This window comes from Caloenas nicobarica, chromosome 1, assembly GCF_036013445.1.
Source record: "Caloenas nicobarica isolate bCalNic1 chromosome 1, bCalNic1.hap1, whole genome shotgun sequence".
NCBI lineage: Eukaryota > Metazoa > Chordata > Aves > Columbiformes > Columbidae > Caloenas > Caloenas nicobarica.
In genome coordinates, this window is record NC_088245.1 from 114357026 (window position 1) to 114374350 (window position 17325).

Here is a 17325-nt window from a genome sequence, read left to right on the forward strand (position 1 = left end):
CCTTTAAAAGAGTGAGGATACAGGTGAGAAAATCAATTCAGCGAAATAATTCCCAAGGAGCGCTACGGCAGCTCCCTTTCATTTTAGATATGAACATAGTTACGTGACATAATTTAGCAAGTGATTTAATGGCCCTTGTCATGAATGCTATTCATCTGCTAGATGCAACTCAGGTTTGCTATTCATATTTTTCAAAAGCTCTAACGCAGCTATTTTTTTCTTTCTTTCACCTACTACATCTTCAGAGTGCAATTGTAACTTTTGAGCTAAGCAGCAAAGATCTTTCCCCCTTACTTAGCAAGCATCTGCCCAGCTTCTCTTGCAGCACTGTCTCCTCCTCAAGGCTGAGGGTGAGCAGTCAGGGCTGATAACATGGCTATCTGGAAAGGGAGTATATAGAATAATAAAGACAATAAATCCTCCTTATTCCTCTGCAAAGAGGACTGGGGGAAAAGGTTGGGCACTATGTGGTTTGCTCTAGAGCGTGCCATCTTCCTCTTGCCAACAGGGAGTAAAAGCCCTTACGAGAAACCCACGACATTTCTTCTTCCCACCCCACCTCCAATATTTCCAGAACTGGATCAATCTGCCTCCTAATTATTTAATATATGATGCTGATCTCATTGTTCTACCCCTTCTTGAACTGCCAGACTGTGCTCAGTAAGTAAAGGGTCCAATCACTGCAGGACCTCTCCTAGTGGTACAAAACTGTCTGGAAAATTTATAGCTGATTTAAGTTTTATTTACTGCACAAGAAAACTCAACTTGAGTTCATCTTAAAAAATGGAAAAGCAAACTACGGATTTAAGACCCCACCTGCACCCTGGAATTTTCCGTTTTAAGCTTCTTTCCTGTCAAATGTAACAAAATCTAACATTATTTTCAGGAATTTTCATCAGAAGCTAGTGATCATACAATCCATTATACGTTATGGGGGAAATGATAGTGTGCTTATGTATTCCCTTGGCTGTTATGATTATTAAAATAGAGAAAAACAGGAATTCTATTATTTTACAGACACAAGATTAAGCCGAAAATGGAAGAGCCAAAACAAGTTATAAAACAAGGGGCGGAGACCATAGATTAATTCTGGACAACAATGACACTCTTTTTTTCCCCAGCACAATCTGTTTTGGGAGCCTGGGTGGAGGAGGAAGAAGAAAGATGATCTGGGAGCATGGTAGATGGATTTTAATACTCTCTGTCATTCTTTTGTTCTTGGCTCTCTTCAGTCTCTGACGCTTGGCATCCTCTGTTTTTCTTCTCATTGCACAGAAAGGATAGCTTTAAATTAACAAACAAGAGCAAGTCTGGAAAATATGCCTGTTCTTTTCTGGGAAGCACATGGGAGAGCCCAGCTGCTGCTCACTCTGAGCAAAACTGACACCCCCTCATTCGGTTTTTACCAGGCAGTTCAGAGGCCAGAGCAGAGCTCTCTTACCACCCAGGTTAATATTAGGCAGCGAAAGTGCGTACGCCCTTGAAGTTCAAAGCAACTGATTAATCCTTTGATGTGTTGCCAAATTAATATAACGACGACACTATTTTGGTTTTTTTTTTTCAGATATATTGGTCTGTCTTCTCAATTCTTTCTTTTTTAACCCCATGCTTTAATAAGCAGTAAAACTCAGGAAGAAATGGATTCTTTTTATTCAGCGGAGAGCTGGGTACTGTTTCTGGAGTATTTCTTTTATATATAATGTACAGGATATTACGCCCTGACAGAGGCAAAAAAATTCTCTTTATTTAACCCCCCTGGTGCTCTCCTTCTTTAGACTTGGAAAGTAAACATTTTAAAATGCATGCTGTTAGTGGGCTGCGTAGCACTACACTGCTCTGTCAAAGTGAAAACTGTGATAAATTATGTCAGTCTGTTCATACTTACAATCATCTTCCACTTCCTCATACCAAAGCATGTGAGCAGACATGAAATCTCTCCACCGAAAAAAGAGGAAAAAGAAAACAACAGCAAAATATTTCTTGGCAAAGTATATTCCAACTTTGCTGCTCCAGTAGCTTCTGCCGAATTAGGCTTGTCCCTGCAGAAGGACAGATGTGTTCCCGCACAAGCCTCCGCAGCTCTGGGGAGGAGGGCGCAGAGAGCACCCGGTGGGATGCAGCTGCAGGCTGGCTGCCCGCAGGGTCTGCGTCCCGGGCGAGGAGAGGACGGGATCCTCACTTCCACCCAGCCAGCATGGTAACTAATGCCAGTGCTCTTTGGAGGCCCCTAAATGTTTCAAATTCCAGGACTTGCGCAGAAGCAATGCTCTGTGCTTCCCTCAAAACAAAGTTGGTTTCCCATAATAGGACAGCCCATGCACTTGACATATAAGGCTCTGCTTCCAGGGTGGCATGTGCAATGGATTTAAATTATGTATTACAGCTTCCCAAAGAACATTTAGCGTTAGTGGGAGGAATATATTTGCTGCTCCCTTTGTGTGGTTCCTCTGAGAGCTCTATGAACCAGCTTGTCCCCTTCCCCAGCAAATGACCTCCTAGCCCATCCCCAGACAGGATCCTCCCTTTTTGGGAGAGGAGTGGTAACCCTCCTGTATTTGGTTGTTGTGTCACATACGAGACTTTGGGGATTGTAACTTCTCTCCCAAGCAGGGGAAAAAAAATTAAACAAACCCAAAAATAGTGCTGTCACCAAACTAAGTGTGTAAATACTAATACAGATTGTGACAAGTCAGTAGCTACTTTAAAAAAAAAAAAAAAAGCTATTGACTTACAATTGACCTTTCCACTCCCAACAAAACCATGCAGTACTGCTGCTATACACAGATCAGAAACACGCCCCAGAAGAAGCAGAGGCAGGACCGTACACAAGCTGCATGTTCCTGCCCCTTCCTAATGGCAGGAACATCCCTTCACTCCCAAATCCCAAAAGCTGATGGTCCCAAATGTGTGGGACCTGGGCTTATGCTTTCCCCCTGCATTCATTCCCAGGCCTCCTTAGTTTATATGGGAAAGAAAAGCAAACATTCACACAATACTTGGGAAATGGACTGTAGCACTCTCTACCCAAACCCAGATTTTTATAAGGTTGCTTTCTACAGTATATACTTTGTATATATAAGGGTCATACATGACCTTCAGAGATAGGCCACAAAGAATCATGTTAATAATTCATGGCTTCATTTGAAAAGTAATTTCAAAAAAACCCCACTCTTACACTGTTCATTATTGTTTTAAATCTAACCCTAAAAGTCTGAAAAATGTTATTTTTCAGTTTTAAAGGTTAAAGTGTCTAGTCATAGTGACTACAAGTTTATAAGTAAATTCCTGCATTATATAGAAAAATAAACACAAAAATGAAGTGCATAATATACTCGTACAGCCACTGGCACTTTCTACATCGATAGTCAAATTAATACCCCGGAGGAACCTGGATGTACAGTACACGCCAACTGACTCCTAAGGATTAATTTGCAGCCCACAGGAACTGCAAGTCATGAACTGATGTAGAAAATAATCTGAAGCAGAGCAGAGCACGCTGTGACAGCAGCAGCATTTTGATTATTTGAGGGAGAAGGAGACTGAGGAAACTCAGGAAAGGAACTGCTTATTGTGCAAAAGTTTTGTTTTAAAATATTTAAGGTCACCCTTGATAACACATGCTGTCAATAACTGAGGCCCAGTAATGTACTTACAGAATACAAGTGAAAATTATGTGGAAGGTAGATGTCTAGTGCTGGAACTGCGATCCTCCTGGCTTCTATTCATTTCAAGGTGACTTAAACTTTTTCTTCAAAACTTTCCAAGTGCCTAAATATCTGTTTCTGAGTATGACCAGAGGGCCTTCACCTTGATGGAGATCTGCAGTCTGTTTTACACCTAACTCCAGTCATAATCCACAACATTCATGTGGCTTATTCATTCTCCCTGACAATGTCTTTGAGACCACCAGAGCATATCCACATCTGGCTCTGCAAGAAATGCAATGCTGCTCAATATGTTCATCTAAAACATGGCTCAGAGAAGTGTCTGGGGGTAATATTTACAAGGGCTTACAAATTTAACAATCCTCCAGATACAGGAAATCCAGATTTGCTTGCCCTCTTCTTTCTGGGGGAGTTCAAAACTCCTGTTCTCAAGAGAGCTGTTGGTCCATTCACAAGAGTGCAGAAATCTTCAGCCTAGAGACGTTTTCCCTTCCTCCTATTGAAACTCCTCCAGTCAAATGGGAAAAGAGTCCAGATTTGTTGCATCATAGAGGGAAATGTAAGAAGTGAGTGTTCAAATCTACTGTGTTTTTTGGTTGGTTTTGGATTTTTAAGTTGGTTCATTTGTTTGTCTTGGGGTTGCAAAGAAAATTGAGAGGCTCTTAAAAATTGCATACTATTTTCAGCAGCTATGAATGCTGTAATTGTGTAACACTGAAAAACATCAGCTCTACTGAAAAGAGGTTTCGTGTGCATCTGTCAGTCTCTACTGGCCAGCATGGTGTACATTTATATTCCATGTATACCCTAGAATAGGTTTATCATTTTGACACATTACATTTCCCCGTTTATAGAATTTTTTTGTCTGAACCAGCATTAAAAGCTCTGGTCCTCTTCAACGACAGAGAGCAAGTCACAGCCTCAGTGCAAATCTATGTCAAGTAATTAATGTAACACCTAATAAATGCTGCTAGTCAGAGGCCACCTGCCTCACTCTTCCTTCTAGATAATGTGCATAGCAGTGTCCAACCCACAGCAGCACCACTTGGTGCTCTGAGACTACAGTGTCTGTGTTACAAGAGGGGAAAGGAGCAAGCTTCAAAGTCACAGAGAGGTTGGAAACTGTAGAAAATGTGGAACAATTAAAAAAAAAATATTTTTGAATGATTGCTGGCAGTCCTGTTTTAATGTTGCCTCACTATTTCACAACCAGTAATGGGTTAAATGAAATAATTTTTTTTTCTTTACAGTAATGGTTAGAGTGATTTTCAGCCACCCATTAACAAACACTTTATACAGAGGCTGTTTATTTTCCTGCTTGAGAAGTCCTTTCAAAACCCGACTATTGATAAAGTTGAAAATATATTCTTTCTAATGATAAGAGCGTGACAGCAATACAGAGTTGGAGAAAATGCCAAAGAGGTCAGCAGCAATCTGAAAACAGGGCCCTACAATAAACTGCCTGTTCAGGGTCCATTTAGGAGACTGGGTTCAGCATACGTCAGTGTGACCTTAGAAAGGAATGGATTTCAACATCCAAATTTGACAGACAAGTTTATTGTCTCAGCAAGCTAAACCAGAGGGAGGTTAGGAGTTGAAGATAATGGTCAAACCTTAGACTGGACATGGGAACCAAGTTCTCAGGTCTCTAACTCTTCCTCTTCTGTAGCATACTAAAGGGCTACATAGAAATTCAGTTCTCTGTCGAGAGAGTATTGGGGCAGAGGGTGGCAGGAGGAAAAGCTACAATTGGAAAATTACATTTTTGACAGAGAAAAGAAATAATACAGTAGCCAGAATAACTTACACAGGAGGAGAGGTGCCCAAATCAAAAGAGAATTTGATGTTAACAACCTCCAGAGAGTAACAAATCTTCCATCTCACTGTAATTTACTATGATAAGAACACCAAACAAATACCCAACAAAATAAAGTACAAAATATTGCCATGTATATCACCTAACAAAGACAGCATCTCCTTTCCTCTTAACAGATAAAACAAGAAAATAACAAATAGGTAGCATGCCACGGAACTGATTTACAAATCTCTTATGACTTTTTAAACATCCCAGTGGCACATGTTGTTTGCCAATACAAGTCAACATCAGGCAGAGCGCTTACAGCATAAACCTAAGACAGATGATATTTTGATCATAAATTCAGAAAACATTTCAACCTTTATTCCACCCTGTTTTTAACTCCCTGCCAATGCTGACCTGAAAGAAATAAAGGCGATCCAAGCCTGTCGCTCAGTTCAACTACTAGGCTCATAACAAGATGTCTCTGTGCTCTTGCCAGTATTTGCAAATCTATCACATCTATCTGTGTGGCAAGAAGTGCTGAGCTGTAGGCACTCTGGGACTGATGTGAACAGAGAACTGGGATGGTAATCTTTTAAGCACTAATGCGCAGCATGGGGTTTTGCCCTGGTGGTATATTGGCTCTGAGTCTTTTTATTATTCACTTCCTGTTATGGAAAACAAGCAAACAAAAAGCACAAAAAAACAAAAAACCCAAACCAAAACCAACCAAACAAACCCCCTACTTTCATGTCAGCAACAAATGAAAAATAAATCTTCAACAGCTTTATCACAGCAGAAGTAAACAGACAGCTTCTGATTCTCCTCTGAAGTCAGAAGAAAAAAAAAAAAGGAGGGGGGGAAAGGAAAAAGAAAATCTTTTCAGTGTGAGCCATTGAAGAACTTCTTTCTTTTGTTTCTTAGCCCATTTTTACTTCAAAAAGAAATACGTTGTAGAGATTTTAGAACAGGTTGCAAGGCTTTTGGTTGGTTGGTTTTGGGATTGTGTTGGTTTTTTCTGCCTGTATGCTTATTTGATCTGCAGACTGAAAAGTAACAGACAAAAAAAAATCTGCTTGCTCTAAATTCTGAAGGAAGTAGCAGGTTCTGGCTTCCAGATTGGAAGATATAAATATAAGTTTATACTCATAAAATTAGCAGTCAATATAATGATTAATGCAAAGCCCTCACATATGCAAGTGGCTGTTAAAAAAAAAAAAATCTAGTTTCCATTCAATGTATTTCTATATCCTGAAACACTTCTGTTTGAAAACATGCTCTAGAATATGAACAAATATATGATTTGATTACTGTGTTTGTGCTCTCCCCAAACAAGCTATCTCCTTTATGCCATAGTCGCTGTGGAATATGGGTTACTCTTCTTTGGAGTGCATCTAGCACAAAGAAGGTCTGGACTCATTTCTTACAACAGGGTATTTCAAAAAGATGGACCCAATTTGAAATGACTATATCTTTGAAATTGGGTCCATCTTTTTGAGACACCCTGTAGCTCGACATAACAAGTAACACTCAGAACACAAACAGTAATCACTATCTGTTTTGGAAAGCTTCAGCTAAAGAACAAACAGTCCTTTTTATCTGGGGGAACTCTCTTTGGGCTGAGGTCCCAAGCAGATTTAGGAGGGAAGTATTTGCTGCCTCTGCTTCTCATATGCATAATATTTGTGCTCTGCAGATCTTTATTCTCAAACCCTGTTAATTCTCCACCTTTCAGAAACTTTCATCTCAGCAGAAATGAAATCAGTCTTAACTGGAGTCAGTTGGACTAGACTACTCAGAAGATATACTGAGCCATCAAAAGGAAAGTGTAAGAAAGGACAGCAAATTATATAAAAACTAATATTAAGAGTACAAAGAAGAGAAGAGGAAGAAGATTTTAATTACTGATATATACATGGTAGGAGTCCAAGTAATAAAGAGGAATTAGAATTACTCATTTATGCCTATAAAATATCTGGTCTTAATCTCTCCAGAGAGGCTCAGATGACCAGAAGGGAGAATATCTTATTAACTAATATTCCTTTCTCTAGATTTAAGCATGAAACTCAGTCCAATCACCCTAATCATCCCACATAATCTACAGAGAGGATCCTCCTCCAGAGGGTGTCTGAGTATCTAAAATAGGCACCTGCTTCAAACTGCCCTTGGGGGAAGGTGTGCCTGGCTCTGGCGTTTTCTTTTGTTGGCCCATCCTTGGTTGCATGTCCAGGCCACGAAAGGGTAAGGTCAGACTGTCCCTCTTCTCCCCACCTTGTCAGCATCCACGGGAAGAAAATCTGAGCACACGAACCAGAAGTGAGGCACAGCATATCACATCAGGTCCTCCAATTCAACAGAAAGCCTTTGGGTACGGTTAGGTTCTCAGGGTGACTCCAAACCTTTACTCAATCCTGAAAGCCACTGCAACTCACCCAAGGGAAGTCTGTATTCAATTTCACCATCAACACGACAGAGAAACTTATCCCAGACTCCACAATGAGTGGCTGCATAAATGCTACTAATAATAACTTGATTACTTGCATTGCATGTAAATAGGGAAATACTAACAAATTTTTATGCACGCAAGCACATTCACATGCATGTATGTCACTGAGAGACTGGGTGCACGCATAAGGAAGTGCTGGAGGTGGTAATGTATGCATGTGCATATCTGCACATCTTTCAAGAGGACCCAATTTCACAAGGTTGAAACAAGCCCTCATCAGTAAAGAGAAAGAAGTTAAATAGAGAAACGTGAATGATAATTGGAAGATGTTTGAAAACACTGTTTAGGTGCCTACATGTCATTACTAAGAAACGAAGTTTTTCTGGGTAAAAACGAACACTGCCAACAAACACAAATTTAGTCAAGAAGAGAAGCAGGTATTTAAAAAACAAAAGCAAATACAATACATAAGGAGCAGAGGAAAAAATACCAAGCTGATTGCAAAGAATATCAATGAGGAACTAAGAGGTAATTGTGAATCAGTCAACAATCCATACATACGAGACAGAGAATTCACCTAGGTCTGCAGGCAAGCTGTATCAGCTCTGCCAAAGACAACTCAAGGTCATTTTGCATAGCAAATGTGTTAGCTGCTAATGTAAACACAGATTTCTTTAGGGAAACACAACCCAAGCACCAGCCACCTACGCAGTATCCCAGTCGCCCTACCATGTACCACCTTAGCTTTACTCTGCTTCAGTTGATGTTTCATTTGTGTCCAGTTTTGACATAACACCTTATGAAAGCCACAGATAAATTGGAGAGCACTTAGCATAAAAAATATCCTACCAGGCAGTCTTCTCTGTAAAGAAAGACTGAGGAAATGTCACATGTTTAGCCTGAAAAGGCAAAGGACTACATAGCTGCTGCCTTTCAGCATCTGAAGATGACAACACTCCATTTTTCACATATGCTGAGAGATACAGAATTTGGGTAAAGTCAAGTTAGATTTGGTATTAGAAGAAAATTCTAAGAGTACCAAGCTGCTTACATATATGAAAACATAAACACATGGAGGTCGTCAAACCACTGTAAGTGTAGTCTTGTAAGGGAAATTTAACAAATTCTTTCAAAGGTAACAAAGCGTATTTGATAGGTCTCAACCCTTGCAGTAGAAGAAATCTAATGCCTTTCACCTCCGTATTTCTGTAACTCTCTAAAATAAGAATTACGGACTAGCTAATATGACCTGTCACATGCAGTTCAGGTTTGTATTCATCTCATAAACAAAATTAATTGTGTTGTGAAAGAAGAACAGCCCAATGGATACAGGAGTACACTGAAAATCTGGAAACCTAAATTCGATTAGCAGGTTCTGCCAGTCACTCATCATTCAACTTCTGGTTGTTTTCTTGTTGTTGTTGTTGTTTTGGGGTTTGTGGTTTCTGTTTTTGGGTTTTTTTTCCCCTCATGTAGAAAACAAACACAAGCTAAAAAAGTGCTAAACACTAGCATGATTAATTATTGGTTAAGATATGTGACACACTGCTTAAAGCATAGAACTATTAAGGGTCTGTGTTTTAATCACGTTGATTTCACCTTAAGTCTCCCTGGATGACAATTGCTCAAAGCCTTAGTTACAGTGGCAAAAGACTGTCACATTAAATCTGTGAAGACTGGGTTATTATGACAGCAAATTATGATGACAAAATTCTGTTAGTTCAAGTCTAATGAGACATTACTGCACACACTAGGATGAATGTTAAATTATTTCTGTGCGGGTCTATATGCAGGTTAGTACGTCAAGATGATGGCAAAATGAGGTTAATGCAAGTCTGCAGAGCTGACATTACGAATGTCAAGATGATTGCAAAATGATGCTGCTTCAAGTGAACTATGATTAAAAAATAGGAAGCTAAACACAAAAATGTGTTAGGGAATGTAAAAATAAACCTGAAGAAAATTTTACTTAAAGCAAAAGGCAGACTGGATGCCACTAGTGCTGCAAACCAATTCTTTGCCAGGCTGGTCAATGCTGATCAGGAGAGCACAAATCCAGGATGAGACTGCCTTACAAGTAACTGCCTATAGATTCTTACTAGTAGTATCACTTGGATGTTTTTTTTCCACTAAAAAGAGGTAATTGACTGTAGAAATATAAATAATTTTTTGAAAAAGTGTTCAAAATTATTGTCCTATGATAGAATCTGATTCGATTGGGAAATTCCTTTCTAAATTTAATCATATTGATGTTTTTCTCTCTTGCGTTCTGGCAGGGTTAGAACCACATGTCTTAAAATCAAATTATCCATTTGGCCCAAAAGAAATTAGTCCAGGTAAATTCAAATACATAGAATCTACAGCATTATAAGATTAAGGAGATTACACATTTAATATGCAGAGTGCTCATAATATTTTAATGTGATTAGATCAGTAACACCAAAGATCTGCTAGTATATTTCCTTAGTGCAATGTTTAATTAGTAATTCTCACACATCACCAAAAGAAAAACAAACCAGAAAACCACACTAATTCAAAACCCGAAAATAAGTCTTCTTTTTTTCTGCATTTAAAGTCCTTCCTTTTTCCTATCATCTTTCTATCTACTGCTAAATACAAGAGGCGCACTTCATTTCCAGTTTGACAACAGCAGGTACTTGATATGATAAAGACTGACATATCTGTCTGTCTGGCTAGCTACCTGTAATGTTTTCCATAAAAGTAGAGGAGGTGCTCTATCTTCTTATCCAATATGTTATACTCAATTCCTGATAAATTACACTGGTGAACTAAAGTGCTTTGGTAAAATAACAGGTTTTGTCAAGGAGTTTAGTTAGAATCTGACCTTTAAGTGGAAAGCATGCATAATTTTCTCCCATCTGTAGAGAAGAAAATGAAAAAATATTTTTCTTGCAAATTTATTAGTTTTTATTGGAAAAGTTACCCATCCTATTCAGCAAAACAACAGAATGGAAAACTCTCACTAATTAATTAATGAATAAATCTTAAAAATGTAACTTATTTCAGAGATAAGTACAGAGTGGCTTGTGCATTTTTCAGGATTTTCAAAATAGCTCCATGGCTAGTAAATTACTAGTCAGAGTACAGGAAAGGAGATCAAAATGATGGTTTCAGTACTCCAGGTCACCTACAGACTGAAATTAGTACGAGTCATTATCACTGCATAAATTACATTAATATTCATGTAGCCTTTGTGGAAACATGCATACATACCACTTGAAGGCATGCACTTTTTAGAAGACTGGGAAATCAGTTCAGCCAGCTACTCAGTAATTTGTCTAGTTGCAGTGGACCTACGCAACTTAAGTTACCTGTGAATCTGACCCGAACATAGGAAAGAAATCACAGACTGAAAGTGATAAGGGAAGAACCATACAGTGCCCCTTCACGCTGCCTAAATATATTCCAGAGAATTTATACATTCTGATGGCAATGAGATAAGATGTGTAAAATTCACTCAATTCAGTGATGTTCTCTAAAACAGAAAAAGATCAGACAACGGGAAAATCAACCTAACAATTTTATTTAATCATTAATAAAAACCAACAATAAACAAATGTCATTTGTTTATTATATTGACACAGAAAAGGTCCGACTAAAGAGCTTCAAAACCTAAAAAGTCTATTCTCCAAGGAATTATTTCAAATCTTAATTGTTTTAAAACATTTAATTTCATTAGTGCACCTTAAATTACAAGTTCATTGGGCTTTTTTTTTGGAGCATGTTAGTTGCTTATGCAATATGTATACAAATGCTTATGTGATTAGACCTGAAGGCTGACAAAAGTCCAAAGGGATTGTGTGCTGCCTGTAAAAACCTGCTTCCTCTAAAAACATTTCATGTAAGTGTAAAAATGTAATTTAGATCAGAACTGGGGCAACTTTATTATTAATACGGAAAACAGAAATATTTGGCAGTCTTTTCTGTTATAGATCCTCTTACATTCAGCCCAAGTGCCTACTTTCATATGAGCAAAATGTACTTCAAACTATTTTTATGTAATAAATCATGGATTATGCATGTTATGTAAGTAAAACTAGTTCGTGTATTAACATTGGAGAAAGCAGGCTAAATTTTAAATTCTCTAAAATTAATCAATCCGTGGAAGATAGAGTAGCATGTCCCATATGGAGGACAACAGCAGTACGGGGATTTAGAGGGCAAAGGATTGGTTACAATCTCTGTAGACTTTGTATGAGAGCTGCAGCTGCCTGAACTTAATTTATCTAAGACTGGTTTAGGTGCTTCATGGTAATTTGCCTGGCCTATACTCACTTGTCCTGAAAGGCACAAGTCTTCCATAGACGCTGGCTGAGAATCACCAGTCCAAGTCAGTAGTTCCAGCCACTGTCAAGCATATTTTAAATGGCCTGTGTTTAAACACCTGATTTATTCCGTATCAGTGCAGCACAAGTAAAGATTTTTTTTCCTTTTTAAAGACAAGAAAACAAACAAACAAACAAACAAAAGAAAATAAACAGTTTAAAGTACTCAGTCACTCGGCAATCATTCCAATGACTTTTTTTCCTAGTTTGATAAAAATACCCATATTGATCTTCTCATAAGGATATTCTTCACTAACACACAGATGCATCAGTCTACCACGGCTACCAATATAACTGAAATAAATATTTTTTAATCCAAAACATACAACTAGACTTGAAATGGTTTTATGATGATACGTATTTCAGGTACAAAATGCATTCAAAACCACAATAAGTATTTCAGCTACTGTGTAAAACTGTTTCAGTATCAGCTAGATGAAAGGTGCCAAATGCGATGCCCCTTTAAAAACAAACAAACAAATAACTCTTCTGGAACTAAAAACCAGTATGTCTGATCATCACACCAGTCTAATTTTCAGAAATTATAAGAATGGAATTAACAGACATATATATGAAGTAGCAGAGAAACTGATTTTATAGAGGCAAACCACACTTCATGTATCTGAAAGGGTTCTTTGAAGGAGTCGGTGAGCACACAGTCAAGAGAAATCTAGTTTATACAATTAAAAGAATTTTCAATACTGTTCCTCATTAAAGACCTGAAAGAAACAAAGATGTCACGGGATAAGAGATTCACTTTCTCTCATGAACAAACAAGTTGTTAAAAGACAAAAGGGGAAAAAAAAATGCCAAAAGCATTCATCTTTCTCAAATGTGTATGTCACCAGACAAGTTTCACAGAGATCACTGCCAGGGCTGGTCAACATATAAGGTACATTTATATCATTACATGGGTCTAAAAAAAAGAAGGCAACTTTCGAGTTTCCTAATAGTGCTAAGGTACTCAGGGAAATAAAAATGAAAGTTGGCTCCACAGAGATGCAGAAGAGTCTCAGAGTGTCAACGAGGCGATAAAAAAGACAGATGAAATTCAATATCAAGAATATGTGGAGAAAAAGAAATCTCCACTTTACGTACTCAGCATGGGCTCTGAACTAGTTATTACCACTCAGGAAAGAGATCTTGGAGTTATAAAAGGTCTATGAAAATATCAACTCCATCTTAGAAGCTGTCAAAAAGCAAATCAAATGCTGGCCATTACTATGACAGAAATAGAGTGCACCATACTAAATATCATTATGGTATTATTTAAAGGCTTCAGATGTTCATACTTTGAATACCGTGTGCTGTTCTACTTCTCCTGTCACTAAAAAGATACAGCAGAAAAAGTAAGGACAACAGAAATGATTGAAAGCTGGGGAGAAATGGCTTCCATATAAAGAATGACTAAAGAAGAGCCTTCAAGGTAAGGTGAATGTGAATGAGGAAGGAAGTTAGGTCCTCTGAACCTGACAAAGAAGAAGAGATTGCCCAGGGGATGCATATAACCAAGCAAGGAGCACAGCATAACATAAAACAATGTGTTGAGGGACTAATCATCTCAGTTGTGCCAGAGAGGGACTGAGGTGCAAATAGGCAGATACGAGTCCAGGAAGAGGTCCTGGCATCATCGCCGATAGTTCTCCAAAATCACTGTTTCAATGTGCAGAGTGGACAAAAACAGCTGATCCAATGCTCGTCACCCTGTGTGCTGGGAGGAAACCAGAGTGGTTTGTTTGCTGCTACAGAAGCCTGTGGGGTGTCCATACCCAAAAGGCTGTGTGCAGTTTTGGTCTCCAGGCTGATGCAGTGGACTTGGAGAAGAACAACTGGAAATAATAAAGGGGATGGAGCTGCTGCCTTACAAGCAGATACTCAAAAGAGCTGGGATGCTTCAGTGTGTAGAGGACACTCGGGGGAGATAGGACTGAGGCTTGAAAAGCGTGAAGGGGGTGAACAAGTTGCGTAAGGAAGTTATTTACCAAATCTTGCAACACACCAACTAGGGGTATATAATGCCCAATTGGTTTAAAAGACAATAAGAAAGTATTTCTTCAGCCAGTGGGCCATCAGCTCCTGGATCCTGCTACCCAAGGAGGTTATGGAGGCAGATGTTTATCAGCTGGTTTTAAACAGGCTTATATAAATTCATGGACAATGGGTCTATAAACAGATACTAGAAGGAACAGGGCGAGAATGTAACCTCTAGCATTTTTAATACAGTAATTGCAGATTCTGGGGTAAGATGAGAAAACGGACCTCAGAAAGTGGCCAGGCTCTTGTGCTCTCTCTAACATCTCCTGTTGCCATTTGCTGGAGAAATAATCCTGGGCTGGATGAACCATTGGTCTGACCCAGCAGGACATTCTGTATGAACTTAAGTTACCTGAAAAGGAGTGACTGCAGCTGAACATAACTGAGGTGTCCTAAATCATGAGTCTTTACACAAGATGAACAGAGAACAATTTCTTCAGCTTCTCTCTTAGTACAAGAGCTGGATACAAAAGAGATGAAAAATGAAAGAAAATCAGCAGGTGGCTGGTTCAAAACAAGCAAGATTGATAACTCTTCACACTACATGTAGCTAAATTATGGGACTCTGCTACTGGATGTTGCAGATGTCAAAAGTTCATGACACCTAGATGCTGGTGAGCCACCCTGGGAGATCAGCCTTTGCCCCAGCCTGCTCCCCAGCATCAGCAGAAACCCAGCATGGGCAGCAGGTCTCCTCAGACACTCCTCTCAGATAATCAATTCTGAAAGGAAAAAGAAATTGGACACATCCCCTACCTGTGCCCCACTTCAAGCAACAAGTAACACTCTGCAGACATCATACCAGCTCTTTTCACCCCTACAGATGCAGTCATATGTTTATTTCCTCCATGTCGGTGCCTCTTAGCAAAATGCTGCTGGTAAGCTTTGATGGGAACAGTACAACACAGGTTTAATCACTGGTATTAGTCTCGTCTTTTGTAGTTACAGCCACCTCTGAATTTAACAGTGCTGTGTGTTTTAGTACAGCAATGTTTTCATGACAAAAAGTTAAAGAGCTTTCCACCTTTTTACCATAAATCCTGCTTTCAAGGGTTTATAATTTAGCTGGGAAAATGCTCACAGCTGAAGATCAGCATTCAAAGTCTCAGTGTGGAGGCAGCATTTCATTTCAATTGTGAGGGGGAAAACAGTATGTCATATTTATAACTATCAATAGAAGGCTTCTGTGGGGTTTTTACTTTCTGGATTTTTTTTTCCTGGTATGAGAGATTTTCCTGTTTCAGATTAAGCAACTGGGTATATTAATAAGTGATAACCACTGAGGACAGCATGAGCAATAAAACATAACTGCCTATTAAAATAAAAGATGCTACAAAATTAGTTTACATTTTCCACAGTTTTACAATAAACACAAAGATAAAATTCTGTAAAGCATAACAAAATAGTCATCACTACATGATGCAGTGTTGACAAAACTGTAATTAATTTTGAATATTGGCTTCATACCTTTATATTCAGGAGAACAGATAGATACTAACGCTAGGGAGACATACAAAACAGAGGAATCTTTAATTTATCATTTCCAGAATCTTATAAGTAATCAAAATACCATTCTTCACTTCAGACAATTCACAGATTAAAAGAGGATACCAACTTTTGCTTTCCAGTTCTCAAGTTGTATTGGTTGTTTCCACTGATATTACTTCAGAAATATTTACTAATTATGTCATCATTATATCAAAATATCTAGACAAAACAGCAGGGCATAAGCAATCCAGGAGGTTCCTGGAACGTGTTGAAGGTAACTTCCTTCTCCAAGTGATAGAGGAGCGAAAGAGGAGAGGTGCTATGCTGGACCTTGCTCTCAGCAACAATGAGGGACTGTTGGGGAACGTGAAGCTCAAGGACAGCCTTGGCTGCAGGGATCATGAAATGGTGGAGTTCACGATCCTTAGAGCATCAAGGAGGGCACACAGCAAGGTCATACCCTGGACTTCAGGAGAGCAGACTTTGGCCTCTTCAGGGATCTGCTTGGTGGAGTACCATGGGATAAAGCCCTGGAGTTAAGAGAGGCCCAAGAAAGCTGGTTAATATTCAAGGATCACCTCCTCCAAGCTCGGAAGCAATGCATCCCAACAAAGTCAGGCAAAAACACTAGGAGGCCTGCATGGATCAACAGGGAGCTCCTGGACTCAAACACAAAAAGGAAGCCTACAGAGGGTGGAAGCAAGTACAGGCAGCCTGGGAAGAATACACAGAAATTGTCTAAGCAGCCAGGGATCAGTTTAGGAAAGCTAAAGCCCTGATACAATTAAATCTGGCCAGGGATGTCAAGAGCAGCAAGAAAAGATTCTATAGGTATGCCAGTGATAAAAAGAAGACTAGGGAAAATGTGAACCCTCTCCAGAAGGAAATGGGAGACCTGGTTACCCGGGATATGGAGAAGCCTGAGGTACTCAACAACTTTTTTGCCTTGGTCTCCACTGGCAAGTGGTCCAGCCACACTTCTCGAGTTGCAGAAGGCAAAGGCAGGGACTGGGAGAATGAAGAACCACCCACTGTAGGAAAATATGAGGTTTGAGACTAAGGAACCTGAAGGTGCACAAGTTCATGGGAACTGATGAGATGCATCTGCAGGTCCTGAGGGAACTGGCCAATTAAGTTGCTAAGCCACTATCCATCATATTTGAGTAGTCATGGCAGTCTGGTAAAGTTCCTACTGACTGGAGAAAAGAAAACCAAACCCTCATTTCTAAAAAGAGGAAAAAAAGGAAGACCAGGGGAACTACAGGCCAGTCAGACTCACCTCTGTGCCTGGCAAGATCATGGAGCAGATCCTCCTGGAAACTATGCTAAGGCACATGGAAAATACAGAAGTGACTGGTGACAGCCAACATGGCCTCACTAAGGGCAAATCATGCCTGACAAATTTAGTGGCCTTTTACAATGGGGTTATAGCTTTGGTAGATAAGGGAGGAGCACTTGACATCATCTACCTGGACTTCTGCCAAGCATTTGACACTGTCCTGCACAACATCCTTGCCTCTAAATTGGAGAGACATGGATTTAATGGGT

At 39.3% G+C, this 17325-nt stretch overlaps 1 protein-coding gene across 10 annotated transcripts in view; it reads right to left on the minus strand.

Annotated features, from left to right (window-relative positions):
- The window catches only part of DMD (dystrophin), a 1281342-nt gene that overhangs the window by 1099891 nt on the left and 164126 nt on the right, over positions 1-17325 (minus strand). For 2 of the 10 annotated variants that reach the window (XM_065626961.1, XM_065626978.1), the window contains exon 1: positions 1886-2198. The exons of the other annotated variants lie outside the window; for them this stretch is intronic. In XM_065626961.1, coding sequence (XP_065483033.1) covers positions 1886-1928 — 43 coding nt within the window. In that variant the 5' untranslated portion in view covers positions 1929-2198. Of the gene's footprint in view, positions 1-1885; positions 2199-17325 lie in introns of those variants that run through there. 10 annotated transcript variants of the gene reach the window in all.